Genomic DNA, 15657 nt, shown 5'->3' with positions numbered 1-15657 from the left:
ATAAGCATATACTTAACATCATTTCTTAAATACATACATGACACTATTTCTTAAATACATCATAACTTACATATATGTTTAGAAGTAGCTTTTGTGTGTATATATATTATATGCGGTAGAGGCCTTCTTATCTGACCAGTGAGGACCAGCAATTGGTGGGTTTGTTTAAAAAGTTGATTCAAGCATATACTGTTTTATTTTACCTTTGCTTAAAACATAAAAATATACATTCAAATATTACAGTTTTGGTAGAAGATGGAGATCTTTACCTTGAGCTTATGTTTGCTATTTGGGGGTCTATCTATTCATCTTTCTTGTATAAACCATACTAATATATTATTATACAATACATATTATAGATGGTAGCCACTTTTTATTGCTTGCTCCTTGAAGGTCAAGATTAGAGACATTGGTATGGTAGTCTGAATTCTTCTAGATTTTTATAATTTTTCCAATAATTTCCAATTCCACCCATCCACAACTAATTTGATAACCCTTATTTTAGCAATGACCTTTTTTGAGTTATTTTTTACAGGAATATTTTTCTACACTCACATTTCATTCATTTACAGGAGATTTTACCATCTTACATAATTTCAATCACCAGTACAATGTACATTAACTATTTAGTCTATTGGGGTACTGAGACACACTGATAAGTAGCATGAAAGCAAATATTATTTATTGGATATGTTCCACCACCTTCTAACAAAGGTAGGCCCAGAAGGCAGTTTTTAGTTCGTTGAGTGTGATTATAATAGCTGTACAGATATAAATTGGGGAAGCTGAAGTAAAGCCCAATTGCATTATGTAAGAGAAAGGATTTAGAGCTTTGGATAGCAGGGAGATGAGGACTTGAAAGATGCTGAATGAGGCTGGAAGGTAAAGTTTGGAACCTTCCTGGAGAATAATGTAAAGAGGAGATGGAGGGAGATTTGTTTTTTCTCTAGAGATATTGTGGGCTTGAAATGCAATGCAACATGTAATGTCTACAATTGTCATCTCCTCTAAAAACCTTCAGCAAAATTGGTCACTTAGTAGTGTTTGAAGATTGTGACAAACACTAATTGTACCTAGAAAGAATCACAAAGGGAGAAAAAGAGTTGTCAAAGGGAAAACACGGTAGCACAGCTTCAAGTTTAAATACATTGATTGACCAAAAGATTTTTTAAAAATGATAAAGGCAGTTAAAGGACTGACAGAAATACTTAGGCGATAGTATCATCCTAGTGAATGACAGAGGGGATCCATGGAAAGGAATGTGGAGGAAATTGAGCTCTCCATAGGCTAACCTGACTTGGAGAGCCTTCAGGGAAAACAACAACAACAAAATGCACAGATTTTGAAGCACAGGGGTGGAATGGAGAGAAGATGTTGATGGAGCAGAAGCAAGAAAGCAGGAAACCAAAGGGATGCTCAAATGACAATGAATTTGGCAAGGACTGTAAAATCAATAAGGAGCTATAAGATGGCACACACACTTTCCCTCCTGGATCTTTTGATTGCTAAGACTCTTTTCTACATCCTTGACCTTTTCTACGCCTCAGTTTCCTCCATTTTAAAGTCATATTCATAACTACTGATAAAACTGTCAACTCAAAAGACTAGAATATAGGTTGAAAAATAAAACTGCCAGTATGCAATCATTTTTGACACACAAAAATGGAATTTTATGTGGTTTGATCTGAAGTAAAACAGTTTATAAGCAGCAAAGCTTCAATTAAAAGTAGTATATCATGATTTTAAAGAGCAGACGGCATAGCTTGGTGAAGTTTACAAAACCTTGGCTTGGTTGTTGGACAAACCCAAGTTTAAATTCTGAATGTCCTCCCATCTAGTGTGTGGCCTTGGTCCATTTACTTAACCTCTGAAAGACTAGGATTCTTATGCGTGATATGAAGATGATCACAATACCTACATCTCATTGGGTCAGTGTGAGGATTAAATGAGATAAAACATGAGTGCCCCCTGATTATATAAGTGCTCAATAAATATTAGATATTTAATTACTAATTCTGATTAATCATTTGCAGTGGTCATTGTACCTTGCTTCTTATCTTTTCAACTTTTGACTGTCTTCACCTCTTCCCTTTTATTGCCCTTGCCGTGTATCCTCTTTGGCAATCTCATATATGAAGTTATTTATTCTTTTTCTGTGCTTCCCCAACCTCCCACTGTTTTCACGTCAAATTGAACAAATACTGCTTTTGGTGTAAATATGGAATTTACCAAATCACGGTAGAAAACTCACTGATTTGAGATTCTCAGCAACAGCTACTTCTATGCCTACAATTTCTGGCAATTAGGCACTCCTTAAACAGGCACTTTACATACAGTATCTTCCTTACTCTCTGCCCATTTCATTGTTGAGGAAAGATTTATACGTTGATACAAGCTATATGATAGACCCTGGGTTCAAAGCAGGTCTGCCCGAAGAGAAATTATGTCTCTTTCCTGAAGTCTGAATTTTAAAGATAGTAATTGACATATGTTATGTTAAGTAGGCTTCACTGCACTTGCCAAGTGTCATTGATTGGTACTGTCTGCCAGGAGCATTGTGTTGAGAAAGGTTCTAAGGCCAAGTCTGTGCTCACAGGGAATGTCATGATCAATTAGTGATGTCTGCCACAGGTGCAGCAGGTGGGTGGCAAGGATAGAAACAGCATTCATATTGGTAGTTTGTTGATCCTTGGTCTACAGACTTAATCGGTTTGATTGCAGCAGAAGTGACCCAAGCTTTGGCTCAGGCCTTCTGGTGTCTTCTTTTTCTTTACTCTCACAAATTTTAGTGAAATTTTCCAAATGTTTAAGTGGAAATGTAAAGAGTCAACAAAATTCTAAGACCTCCAGAATAATGCCTCTGCCCCATCTGCAGTGTCTTTGGGAAACAGGAGGGATGAGATAGGAAGTTTGCTTTATTAGGTATTGCCAGCTGGTCTGACTTCTTTGTGATTGTCCTAAACTAGCTCATTTTGGCTGATAAAAAAAACTCTTCTCTTTTACAGGTGTAAAATCTAATTTGATTTCAAAATAGCTGTTAGTAAAGCAAGATGAGAGAAAAGAGAATGATCTTTTGGCAGAAGGCATTTAAATCTATTGCATATGGAGATTTTCAGAGTGCTACACTTTTTTGTTTCTGAAATGGGAATGGCAAAGCAATGTCAGCTCAACAAGGTGACGGTTTTAACCACAGACACGAAGGAATTTGGGTAGGGACCAAAGTGACTGACCCCAAAATTTTATGTATATGTATATATAGTTTTTATTTGTTATTACTGTAAACATTGTAACAGCAGAACTATTTTATAACTGATAAAGAAAATGAGAAGAGCAAAAAATATAATCAGATGTCTTCACCCTAAAACAAGTAGGACTTCATAATTTTTTTTCTCCATTGATATATGTTTTTCCACATTATTTTCATCAGAGGGGACATGTGATTTGATGTTATTTATTTTTTACTTCATTTTTTCTCTAGGCTTTAATCAGCAGTCATTCCAAGTGTACTTTAGTAGACTCACCATAAAAACAACAACAAAACACTCATTAACCCATCTGTAACTACCACTTTTATGTTGAATTTTACATTGCCTTTTTGGACTCTCCATTTAAAAGTTCATTTTGCTGGAAAAAATGTATTGACAAACAGCATAAATATTGACAAACGGCTGTAGCCTTTTGGCGTATATACTTCTTGTGTATGTGACATATCTTTGGGAAAGTAGATCAAAGTAAAATATCGGTAGTTGTCGGTAGTTTTAAAAGGAAAACCATAGCGTCACAGAACTGGAAGGTGATTTTGACAGGTCACAGAATCTATTCCTGTGCTTCAAGAATCTAAGAAAGGGAGACCCAACAAATTCTCTTTACAGCCCATTCCGGTGCTTGCCAACTCTTACTGTCAGAAATTTCTTCCATAGTTCAACCATATTCTTCATTTTCTATTTTTAATCTCATTCTTTTTGACCCAGTGTCTATAATGACAGTTCCTTTGTTCCTAATTTTTCTTTTCTGGAAATGGTACCATCCTATTTCTTGTAAGTCAAGTATAGCAAAGGAATTTTCTCTCCCACATCAGCTTTGGGGTTTGGCAATAGCCACCTGAAATGCCAGGTTCCCCTTACTCATCCCCTCTCCCAGCTCTCTGGGGAATTTACACAGGGGTCAATTAATGATATCTTCATCTTCCATGAGCAAGAGTTGGGGAATTAGGCATATGTCATAGGAATGTTCTAAAGCTTTTCTCCAAGGCCAGTTTGTTCCCCAGTAACCAGGGGTGATAGGAGAAATACTTAAAATGTACTGAAGGCAGGCCACTTCCAAATGGACTGAAGCCAGCCAGAGGACTAGCGGGGTCTGTTGGAGAACCTTCTGTGCCAAGTGGGAGCACTTCTGTTGCTGGGTCTTGTGGAGCGCCATTGAGTCCTGGGGAAGTAGGTGCAGATGGAGAGAACACTAGAGCAGCTTTTATCAACTGAATATTTTAACAACTGCTTTAGAGGTAACGGTTGGTACTCAGTGAATATCAGCTTTCCCTCTGCACTCTTGACACCCACTCCAAATTCGTGAGGCCTGAAATATGTGAGTAGGACAAGTCACACACCTCTCTGTGCTCCGTTTTCCTATTTTGGTGTGTTTTAAAGCAACTTAGAATCTCATCTCCTGATTTTTTTGTTTGTTTGTTTCTTAAGTACCTGAATTGGCGTGCAACATATGCAAAATCCCACTGTTAAACGAACTTGAAAGTAAGTTGCAGATTTTGCTGTAGATTCTGCAAAATGTTATAAACTACTAAAAAAAAAAAAAGTCATTGGTGAATAGCACAGCACAAGAAAGAGCCAGGGACTCACCATTTATCAGAGTCATTCAATTAAACAAACCCAAAAGAAAACTCCTCCAAGAAAATCGTTTCATAGCGATAATGAAAAACAAAACAAAACTTGTCTGCCTTTTTTTTTTTTTTAATAAAAGGACTGTTTAAAAAGATGACTGTAGAGTATGTACCACTTCTCCCAGATTTGCTGTGCAGAAGTGCGTAAGTGTGAGTGATGTAGAGGTGCTTGTTTATTATGGAGCACATTTCAATGCAGTAATCATAAATATTGCTAAGGTTGTGCTCTGTTGAAATATGACCTACATACTCTTGATTGTTTGTGTTATGTGATTTGTCTGACACCCATTACATTCTGGGTAATAGCAGCCATTTGTTGCTCTGCACAGCAGGCTCTTTTGACAAAAGAAAATAGGCGGCAATAAAAAAGCTATAGTCTGAATTACATTCTGCACCGAGCTGCACTGCTGAGAGTTTGTGCAAGTGTGTTAACAATGCTCGGAACTGCCTCTTGTCAGCCTTCAGCCTGTAATGGCCATCTGTCCTCACATAAATCTGTCAAAACCTGCTAAGTTCAAGAGAGAGCACGGAATATACCTTGTACTGTCAACACCAAAATGTACACGTTCCCCAGAAAATCAACACGCAGGAAATAATCCAGAGGTTATGGGAGGCATTAGCACTGTTGATTTGGGCTTGTGGCATGAAATCGAGAGTCCAGAGATTAGTGGGAAGATGAGCAAAGGTAGTGGCATCAAGGGAGTGAGCACCGACCTCCCTCTTACTTCAGGGGGAGGGTTTTGGGTAGCAGAGGTGAGGCTAGAGAAATAACTAGTTCAGAGGCAGCAAGGGGTTGCCTGTCTCATCAGCAGCTCTGAAAAGTTTAACACTATGTGAAAAGAAAACGTACTCTTTGCACTTTTGTTTTATTTTGTTTGGCTTTGGGTCTCAACTGTATCTGGAGATAGGCTTTCCAATAGGGAGGCACCTGGTGATAGGAAGTCTTGTCGTCTGTGAGATTTCTTAATCTTGCTTTGAGATATTCTCTGGTTGGAGATGTTTCAGTAAACAATGAAGGCTTTAGGGCATTAGCCAAATTATTTTTCTCTCTCCATCTACTCATTAATCCTGAAATATCTTCCATTCAATAAGCAAGCATTACTTACTTGCTTCAACAAATGGTGCCAACAGAAATGTACAGCCCTGATATTTTTACTCACGGGGCATGTTTGATGGTCTCTGGGTGTTTCCATCAATTTTAAGCGTATATGCAGAAAAATATACTCATGTCAAATTTTAAAGAAGCGCCTTTTTATTAAAATCGATTGTGAAGTCGCTGGAGGCTGAGTCCCTGAAATAGCAGCATCTGATGTCATATCCAGCACATAGTAGGTGTTCAACGAAGGTCTGTTCAATGGCCACAGGCCATAATGTGTGACAGAGGTAAAAGGTTTTGTTTTTAACTCAAAGAAAGTACAATCAAGGTGTCGCCACTCCCCAGAGCAACTTGAGAACCAGTTATTTAAGCGATAATGAGCTTAGGTACTAGGACAAGGGTTTCGAATTTTCAAGACACAGAAGGATTTCTGTATCTGAAATCTCTAGATACCTAAGCTATTTTTAGAACCAGTCTCTCTTTAATAGTGGCCTAATTTGGTGTTCCTGAAGTTTAAGGTTTCTTTTTATAAATCTAAAATGTCTGTCAAAATATGTATACCTGAGAGTACAAAGTGGCATGCTGCAGACACGCTAGGAGGGCTGGGGTTCTCCAGATGTGGTCTGTGAAGCATCTAATTACAAATGTTTACCCAGTATCCCAAGTGATTCTTGGACTGCTGAAATGTGAGACCCACTACTAAAGAAGAATCTAGAAAAATTAAAATTAGTAGAAAATAATAATGCAACAAATGCGCCCAAGCCACACCCTGCAAAGAGCTTATAATCGATTTGGAAAGACAAGACATAATTCACATTCAAAAAGAGATAAGCAAAAATGTATAGTAATATGTGATTGGTATCAAGAGAGGGATCCTGACAATAAATTACTAAAGAAGTAAAAACTACCCTAACTTGGGGTGATTATGCAAAGATTTACAGAGTTGAATGTGAGGATGTTGAATGCCATTTCCTCCAATTCAAGGGCTATGTCGTTGGACGTGTTTGATGGGTATTTACTCAGCAAAGAGAGATTATTTGTCATTATTTCTTTAAGTATCTTAGGCTCCTAGGAGGAATATTTGAGAGTGTGCTTTTTTTTTTTTTTTTTTTTTTTTTTGCTGGGAATTGCAAGTGGTAATTGAAGGTAGCATGTAGAAGCAATCAGTATGCATGAATACGGCAGTACAATAGGTAAATAAAACAAGTGAAAACAGAGAGAAAAGAGAAGATCGACCAAATAGGAATTTCTTAGATTGAGTAAAAGACATACTCATCTATGAGAGAGGAAACAAGAGTTGATTGTGCCTCAGTGGCACCGATGTTTCATTCAGTCATATAAGTCACTCCCTTTGCTACAGCAAAGAGCCATCCAAGAGAAGCTGCCAACAAAGGGAAGCCTTTTTGAGACTCAGGTGTGACCATGAACGGAGTACAGTGTCCCATTCGCTTTGTGCTTCCATTTCTTTATCTTTCTGAACTTTTCTGGGTTGGAACTCCAAAGTCAAACCACCTTACATTTGTATACCTTTTCTTCTCTCAGGGAGAATTAGCTTTGAATAATAAAAATTGCCAAATATTGGTATAAAATATTTCACTTTAGAGAAAACATTCATTCTTTCCATTTCTTTATTATAAAGTAGGAGAGTGAGGCAGCATCTTCCTGTTCATATCAAAATTTCATGTGGCTTTTTGTGACCTATGTGGCTCTTGGTATATATGTGTGTGTGTGTGTGTGTGCGCGTGCGTGCATGTGTGTCTGTGTTTTCTTATTTTTTTTCCAGCAAGGTAGCATTTTTTTCCTTGAAACTTGCCTTAAATCTAACCCCATACTTGTTAGCAGACTTGAAGTTCTTTTTGCTGAATAGTGTTCACCCCGCCTCCTAAATAGAAAGTGTATTGTAAACTAAAATGCTCCCTTGTAAGCAGAAAGTCATTTGAACTCCAGCCTGCCCTTCTTCAAAGTTCCTTGGACTCTGGAGCCACTTGACAATGATTCTTCCTCGGCACAAAGGGATGAGTAGGACTTATTCAGGGGGGAAACTCAACAGAGGGAACTACTATGCTTCACGGACTCTCCCACAGTGGTTTCTGATGAAATGTTCTGCCCTCCTATAGAAAAGCGGAAGGAGCAACAACTGATGGCTGTTCCTCTTTCTTCCTTTTTATTTATTTAATTAGTTAGCTGCTGAAGCTTGGCTGAGTTTCAGTCCCTCGGTCTCATAACCCTCCCTTATGTTGTGCTCTATATACAATGGTCGGTTGGCACTGTGATATTTAGTATTACTGTTCACTTAGGTTTCTGTTGCGAACCATATTTTAGACAGAATGTATTAGTTATGCTTACAAGAATGTATTATGCCTACATTAGCCATGGTTTACTAGGTTAATGAACTGTGACGACAAAGAATCACTGCTGTTAAGTTGTAGAGTTGCTCTAGGTCCCTGCATTTGGCTGTCGTATTTCACTGAACTTACTTTGAAGTTGTCATCTCATCTTTTTTTTTTTTTTTAAGTTGGCTCCAAGGGTAGATTCTCTTGATGGGACAAAGACCCCTGAGCTGCTTGCATCCTCCGCAATGTTCTTTGCAGACAAATGCTATTCTGTGATTCCTCAGTCCCACTTTGTTAATTTTCCATAAAGCAGCCCATACAATCCCCTTGACAATGCCAGCTTTGGTAATAACGCCTAGTTCTGTGCAGGCCAGGGGTGATGCGTTCATGTTTTCTGGGAAGCAGGATTTGTTAGCGTTGGTGTTTGAAATACAAAAGATCACAGCTCTGCCTCCTGTTCAGCACTGTAGATCCATCCTTTCTTGGTGACAGAGGCTTAGGGGATGAGTCAGTCTTTCAGGCCTTGTCATGAAATTAGTTTCCTTCTTCTGCACTCAGTTTAAACCCTTGTTTGAAATCTTGGAAAATTTAGAAACGTGTCTTGGCATTTAAGAACATTATCTCTGTCTCTTTTCTCTTTCTCTCTCTCTCTCTTTTTTTTTTTTTTTTAAATTTTTGCCTTAGGCCTAACTCCACCCACCACTCCTCCTCATAAAGCCAACCAAGATAACCCTTTTAGGGCTTCTCCAAAGCCGAAGTCCTCTTGCAAGACTGCGGTGCCACCACCATCAAAGAAGCCCCGGTACAGCGAGTCTTCTGGTACACAAGGCAATAACTCCACCAAGAAAGGGCCGGAGCAATCCGAGTTGTATGCACAACTCAGCAAGTCCACAGTGCTCACTGGTGGACACGAGGAAAGGAAGACCAAGCGGCACAGTCTACGGCTGTTTGGTGACCATGACTATTGCCAGTCAATTAATTCCAAAACGGAAATACTCATTCATATATCACAGGAGCTCCAAGACTCTAGACAACTAGAAAATAAAGATGTCTCCTCTGATTGGCAGGGGCAGATTTGTTCTTCCACAGATTCAGACCAGTGCTACCTGAGAGAGACTTCGGAGGCAAGCAAGCAGGTCTCTCCTTGCAGCACAAGAAAACAGCTCCAAGACCAGGAAATCCGAGCCGAGCTGAACAAGCACTTCGGTCATCCCAGTCAAGCTGTTTTTGACGATGAAGCAGACAAGACCAGTGAACTGAGGGACAGTGATTTCAGTAATGAACAATTCTCCAAACTACCTATGTTTATAAATTCAGGACTAGCCATGGATGGCCTGTTTGATGACAGCGAAGATGAAAGTGATAAACTGAGCTACCCTTGGGATGGCACGCAATCCTATTCATTGTTCAATGTGTCTCCTTCTTGCTCTTCTTTTAACTCTCCATGTAGAGATTCCGTGTCACCACCCAAATCCTTATTTTCTCAAAGACCCCAAAGGATGCGCTCTCGTTCAAGGTCCTTTTCTCGACACAGGTCGTGTTCCCGATCACCATATTCCAGGTCAAGATCAAGGTCCCCAGGCAGTAGATCCTCTTCAAGGTAAACCTTGGCGAAACCCTAATAACACACAAGGTGTTCCTAAGAAGTGAACAAAATAAAATACAAATAAAAATTTGAAATCTGTAGCCCTTCCGGCCCCTGACCACTGAAATTCTGGCGCTGCCGGAACTAACGAGAACGATGTTACACTCACATCTCTCTCCATGTTCTCTTAAATCTGTCAGCTCTGAGCACAGTGCCTTGAGCCAGTCCTATCAGAGAGAGTAATTTGTTAAGAAACTTGCTCATCTAACTTTTTCCATTACCTGGAGAGCTGCCCTGTGCCAGGATAGTGGAGATCCATGCAAGATAAAGCTGACAGTGTACCAGACCTGGTGCTCAGTGTTAACATCAATAAGAGACGCTGAGAGAGAGCACATCACTCCCAGCCCTCTAAGCTGACTAGCTGATCACAAACTGTCACTGGGAAATCTCACTAATAGCTGGGAAGAACAAGCCAGTCTCTGTAACACAGTGTCCCAGAGGATGCTCCACAGTTCCAATAAACTTGGGTTAAGTGGCAGTTGCAAATGCCCTTTTTGTTTTTCTCATCTGTCGCAGATCCTGCTATTACTATGAGTCAAGCCACTACAGACACCGCACGCACCGAAATTCTCCCTTGTATGTGAGATCACGTTCAAGATCGCCCTACAGCCGTCGGCCCAGGTAATGAGGCATGTCATTTTCCTTCGGCTCCCTTTATCCCCTCCTTGAGATGACAAGATGTTCTCCAAAACCCTATACCCCTCCCCATATTATTATTCATTTTGCTTATGCAAATTGAGGTGGTTGACTTAGTGATGAAGTTATGTTTCCCAGGTATGACAGCTACGAGGAGTATCAGCACGAGAGGCTGAAGAGGGAAGAATATCGCAGAGAGTATGAGAAGCGAGAGTCTGAGAGGGCCAAACAAAGGGAGAGGCAGAGGCAGAAGGCAATTGTAAGTGGCCTGGAGCTCACTTTTATTTTGAAGTAGGGTTTCTTCTTTTTCTGTGTGCTTTTTTTGGTGATAGATTAGAAAATAAACAAAAGCTAAGTCTTTGCTAGTTTGTTAGAACAGGCCATTTTCAGCCTTTTGGCTTTAAAATATCCGTAAGTCTTCAGTCCCCGTTGACCTAACTTATTGGAAAACAAAATGTTTAAGTCAGTATATTTCTCACTCACAGTTTCATTTTGAAGTTCGTTACTGTTTTCACCTTCTGTTTGGAAAAATGGAGGGAGCAGAGATTTTTTTTTTCAGTCAGATATTGGTTCTTTCTGGTCACAGGATGAGTTTTTCTTTCTGTTTCCTGTTACTTCTCTCTTTGAGTGGAAATGAGGAGGGATTGCTATCTTGTTTCAGTTTTTGTCTTTTTGGCCAGCAGGAGACTTAAATTGTCCATGAAGAGACTGAGTTCAAGTTGGATTTAAAAGAGGCAGGGCAGGAAGAGTTGCTAAGAAAGTCATCATTTCTGGCCGGGCGCAATGGCTCACGCCTGTAATTCCAGCACTTTGGGAGGCCAAGGCGGTTGGATCACTTAAGGCCAGAAGTTTGAGACCAGTCTGGCCAACATAGGAAACAGGAAATAACATAGGAGACAGGAAACTTTGTCTGTACTAAAAACACACAAATTAGCCAGGCGTGGTGGCACATGCCTGTAATCCCAGCTACTTGGGAGGCTAAGGCAGGAGAATTGCTTGAACTGGGGAGGTAGAGGTTGCAATGAGCTGAGATTGCATCACTGAACTCCAGCCTGGGTGACAGAGTGAGACTCTGTATTAAAAAAAAAAAAAAAGAAAGAAAGTCATCACCTTCTGTGTGATGGTCGCCATCTAACTGGGTAGTTGACACACCCACATTTCTTACGAACTACTTTTCAGTGACATTTTATGGATTTCAGCACCACTTACAAGGAGGTATTATATTCACTTGACATAGAGACAGTGCTGACCCTTCTGTGTAAAGATCCAGGTTATGTTATATTTATTTGCTCTCTGAAGATCAGTACTCATTTTCAGCAATTGCTGACTAGTAGGTAGGCTTTACCCCAGCTCCCTACTGCTGTTTATCAACCTAGACTTTGGATGGCAAAAATAAGGCAGTCCAGTTGTCAAAATCCAGCCCATGCCCATGGCAGACATTCCTAATCGATAATGGAACTCTTTTCCATTGAGCCCCTTCAGAGCCTTACGATCTTTTCTGACATGGTGCTCTAGGGAACCATGACTAATCAATGAGATATAGCACTGCTTTTATTCAGTGCAGCTGCTGCCTGTCTGTGCTAGCCACTCAGAGTTAGCTCGGTGAAGATCAGCTTTTGACATATCTTGCATCTAAGCTAGCCACGGCTTAGGGAAATGATTTTTGACTGTAAAGGTTAGATTTATATGTTATCTTTAAGAAAACTCACTAACATCAACACAACTTTGCAAAACCTATATAAAAGAGCTGACTAATGGAATCAAAATCAAGCATTGGCCAACAGTTACCAGCTGGAGGATAAAGCTTAAATGAGAGATTTGCTTAACACAGGCATTTAAGGAGAAAGAAGGGAGAAGTAATTGAACACTTGGGCCAAAGTTTTGGAGGGTTTGCTGCCATTTAACTTTGAATCTACCTAAGACTGAATCAAAGGCATTTTGCAAATTACAACAATTTGCCACATTTTTCTCAACTTCCAAATGAGCAGTGATATTAAGATTTGCCAAAGTGTCATTAGTTAACACTTATGAAGACTAATGAAAATTAAAATTCAATTTTTCTAATGTCACTGTATTTAATTAATGGTGTATTCAATAATTATAATAACTCACATTTATATAGTGCCATATAATTTACAAAGCCTTTTAATATGGCACATTATAATCATTACAAAAGAAAATCATGCTGAGCAAGCATGTAGGAAAATGACTATTTTGGTGTTTGCAAATTTATATATTATAAAATCCTTCATTTTTTCCCTCAAAAATAGGACATTAAAGAGAAAGATTAATAGTTTCATCATAAATTTGCTTATATGGCCAAGACACAACATAGTTATAACTAAAGCCAGATTAATATTTTAATCAAAAGTATGTAAATAAATGACATGTATTTATTTTATACCTTCTAAAGATGACTAAGTGCCAGATATTAACAAAGAAAGGAAGGGAGGTGTCTTTTTTGTTGCTAGTTTGATCCTTTACAAATAGAGCAAGTAGTGTCATTGGTCTAGATGAAACAAAAGCACCCTGAGGGTGACCAGCCTCAGCTTGGAAGCAGATGCTACCCTATTGTTCCTTTGTGTTACAAATGTTGACTAGTTCCTCTGTTAATTCTTAGATGAAAATAATCTGTATCAATTCTCTTCCAAAGCACACTTGTAATACAAGTGTCAACTTGGTTTGTATTAAATCATTTTACATTAACTAGACATTTGTGAGAATCTTGACTTTAAAGTTCATTTTTGTTTTTGAAAAGTAGATTGAAGGAAACCTAGAACATAGAGATTGTTTACTAACAGAGTGAACTATAAGTGATAAGTGCTTAATAAAGATTTGGGACTTACTGTTTAACCAATTTCCACTTGGATAATTACATGCTATTTCTATTGAACATGAGTGAAAACTCATAGCTCTTTCTGTAATAAATATCTGCCATGTGGTTGGGATATAAAATTAGGAAAGACATGGCCCCTGTATCCAAGGAACTTCAACTCTACTGGCAGACAAAGATACACAAACAGGCAATACAGTGTGATAAGTGCTATTATAAGGGGTGCATCTGTGGCACTGTTGTGGTAGTATACTAGGGGGCACCCAGATCTGTGTATGAAGGAGAACCTCAGACAGGGTGAGATTAATCCAGATCCTAAAGGGAGAAAGGACAAAGGTTTTCTCCCCCTGCAGTGTCCAACATGGTAGCCTTTAGCCACATGGCTAATTTGATTGGGTTATATTACGATGTACTGTGTGATTGGATTTAGAAGACTTGGTATAAAAAATAGTGTAAAATACTTCATTAATCTTTTTATATCAATCACAAAATGATATAATAGTTTGGACATGTTGAGCCCAATACAATATATTATTAACATTGAATAATGTTAATAATATTTTTACTTTTTTTTCATATTTTTACTTTTTTAAATGTGGCTCTTAGAAAATTTTAAATGACATATACTACACTGTATTATTACTGGACATTGCTGTTTTAGACAGAGGCTATAGCTTATACTAAGTCTCTAAAAACGAATAAGGTATATGGAGAAACTACTAGTCATTTAATTAGAACACTGAGACACAAGAGGGGCAAGAAATAACTCTAGAGGGAACAGTGGAAGGTAGCATAAAGGGTCGTATAATTCATACTAAAGATTTTGAAATCTGTCTTGAAGGCATCGTGGAACTATTTAATGAGTTTACCCACATGAATTTTTTTGGATTGATTTCCTTCCTCCAAATGGTTGGCTTTCCAGCGCCATAATGCATCCCCAAAGTATATTTTTATGGACTTGAGTGCAGGGATACATGCAATGATTTTTAACTGATTTGAAAAAATTAACTTGAGAATTCATACATGGAAGAGCTAAGGGAATGAGGACAGTCCAGACCTAAGTTGGTCAGGTAGGTGATGTTCTTTCAATTTTTGAAACACCCTTAAAGTAATGAGTAAGAAGTAAATTACATCTAAGATATCTTGGGTGCAGTGTTGGGTTATCCATTAATCAAAGCAATCATATATTTAGGGAACCAGAAAAACAGAGGCTCCAAAAGGCAATGGAAAAAAAAAAAAACACTTTAGAAATTTAATAATTGTTATCTTACAAAATTAAAGGCATCTTTATAAACCTTTGTCTGCATTACTTCTATTTTGAGTTCCATAAGTAGGAGGTGTTTTAGGAAATCTGTAAACTTTTCATTGCTTATGTTTCTAAAATCCTAATTCAGCCCAAGTTGAGTGAACCAAATCCAAAAGCAAAGAGAATGCTAATAATTAGTAATTACCAATGCAAAACCATATATTGTGGTTGAATGTTACCATTGTTTCGGTTGGCACTTTCCTTTAATTTCCATCCAGACTCTTTCTCAAAAAGCAATTCACTTTCTGCCTTTCTCAGACTCATAAGCTTGAAATAATTCAGGTTATATTGGGACTCTGCAAGCCAGAGTTTAGTACTTAATGTCTAAACTGTCACTGCTCTAATTTCTTGTGGAGTTCTAAGTCCAACTCCATTTGCAATCTGTACAGTTTTCTGCCAGAAAACATGATAATGGGATGTTAATTTAAAGGGCAAATCTAGACATTATGATATGGCTCAGCACTTAAAACCAAAACCAGATGTGCTCGGGCAGCAATGACTGCTACTTTACTTCTCAGTTGGTCAGTGTCCAGCTCAGAAGCCAGGGACAGTGTATTGCTACTGATAATTATAAACTTCTTCCAAATGGAATGAAAAGAAATTGTGCAATTACTCAGAGTTCTTCCTTTTTTTTTTTTTTTTTTTTTTTGGGGACAGAGTCTTGCTCTGTCACCCAGGCTGGAGTGTAGTGGCACAATCTTGGCTCACTGCAAGCTCCGCCTCCCAGGTTCACGCCATTCTCCTGCCTCAGCCTCCCAAGTAGCTGGGACTACAGGCACCCGCCACCACGCCTGGCTAATTTTTTTGTATTTTTAGTAGAGATGGGGTTTCACTGTGTTAGCCAGGATGGTCTTGATCTCCTGACCTCATGATCTGCCCTCCTTGGCCTCCCACAGTGCTCAGAGTTAATCTTTTTT

At 38.7% G+C, this 15657-nt stretch overlaps 1 protein-coding gene across 6 annotated transcripts in view; it reads left to right on the top strand.

Annotated features, from left to right (window-relative positions):
- Positions 1-15657, top strand: part of PPARGC1A (PPARG coactivator 1 alpha) — a 683938-nt gene that overhangs the window by 652020 nt on the left and 16261 nt on the right. For all 6 annotated transcript variants that reach the window (XM_045393226.3, XM_015450215.3, XM_005554588.4 and 3 more), the window contains 3 exons: positions 9005-9920; positions 10482-10586; positions 10740-10860. In XM_045393226.3, the coding sequence (XP_045249161.2) occupies positions 9005-9920; positions 10482-10586; positions 10740-10860 (1142 nt within the window). The remainder of the gene's footprint in view (positions 1-9004; positions 9921-10481; positions 10587-10739; positions 10861-15657) is intronic.

Source organism: Macaca fascicularis, chromosome 5 (assembly GCF_037993035.2).
Source record: "Macaca fascicularis isolate 582-1 chromosome 5, T2T-MFA8v1.1".
NCBI lineage: Eukaryota > Metazoa > Chordata > Mammalia > Primates > Cercopithecidae > Macaca > Macaca fascicularis.
Note: the sequence above shows the minus strand (reverse complement) of the source record. Positions and strands in the feature narration are given on the sequence as shown.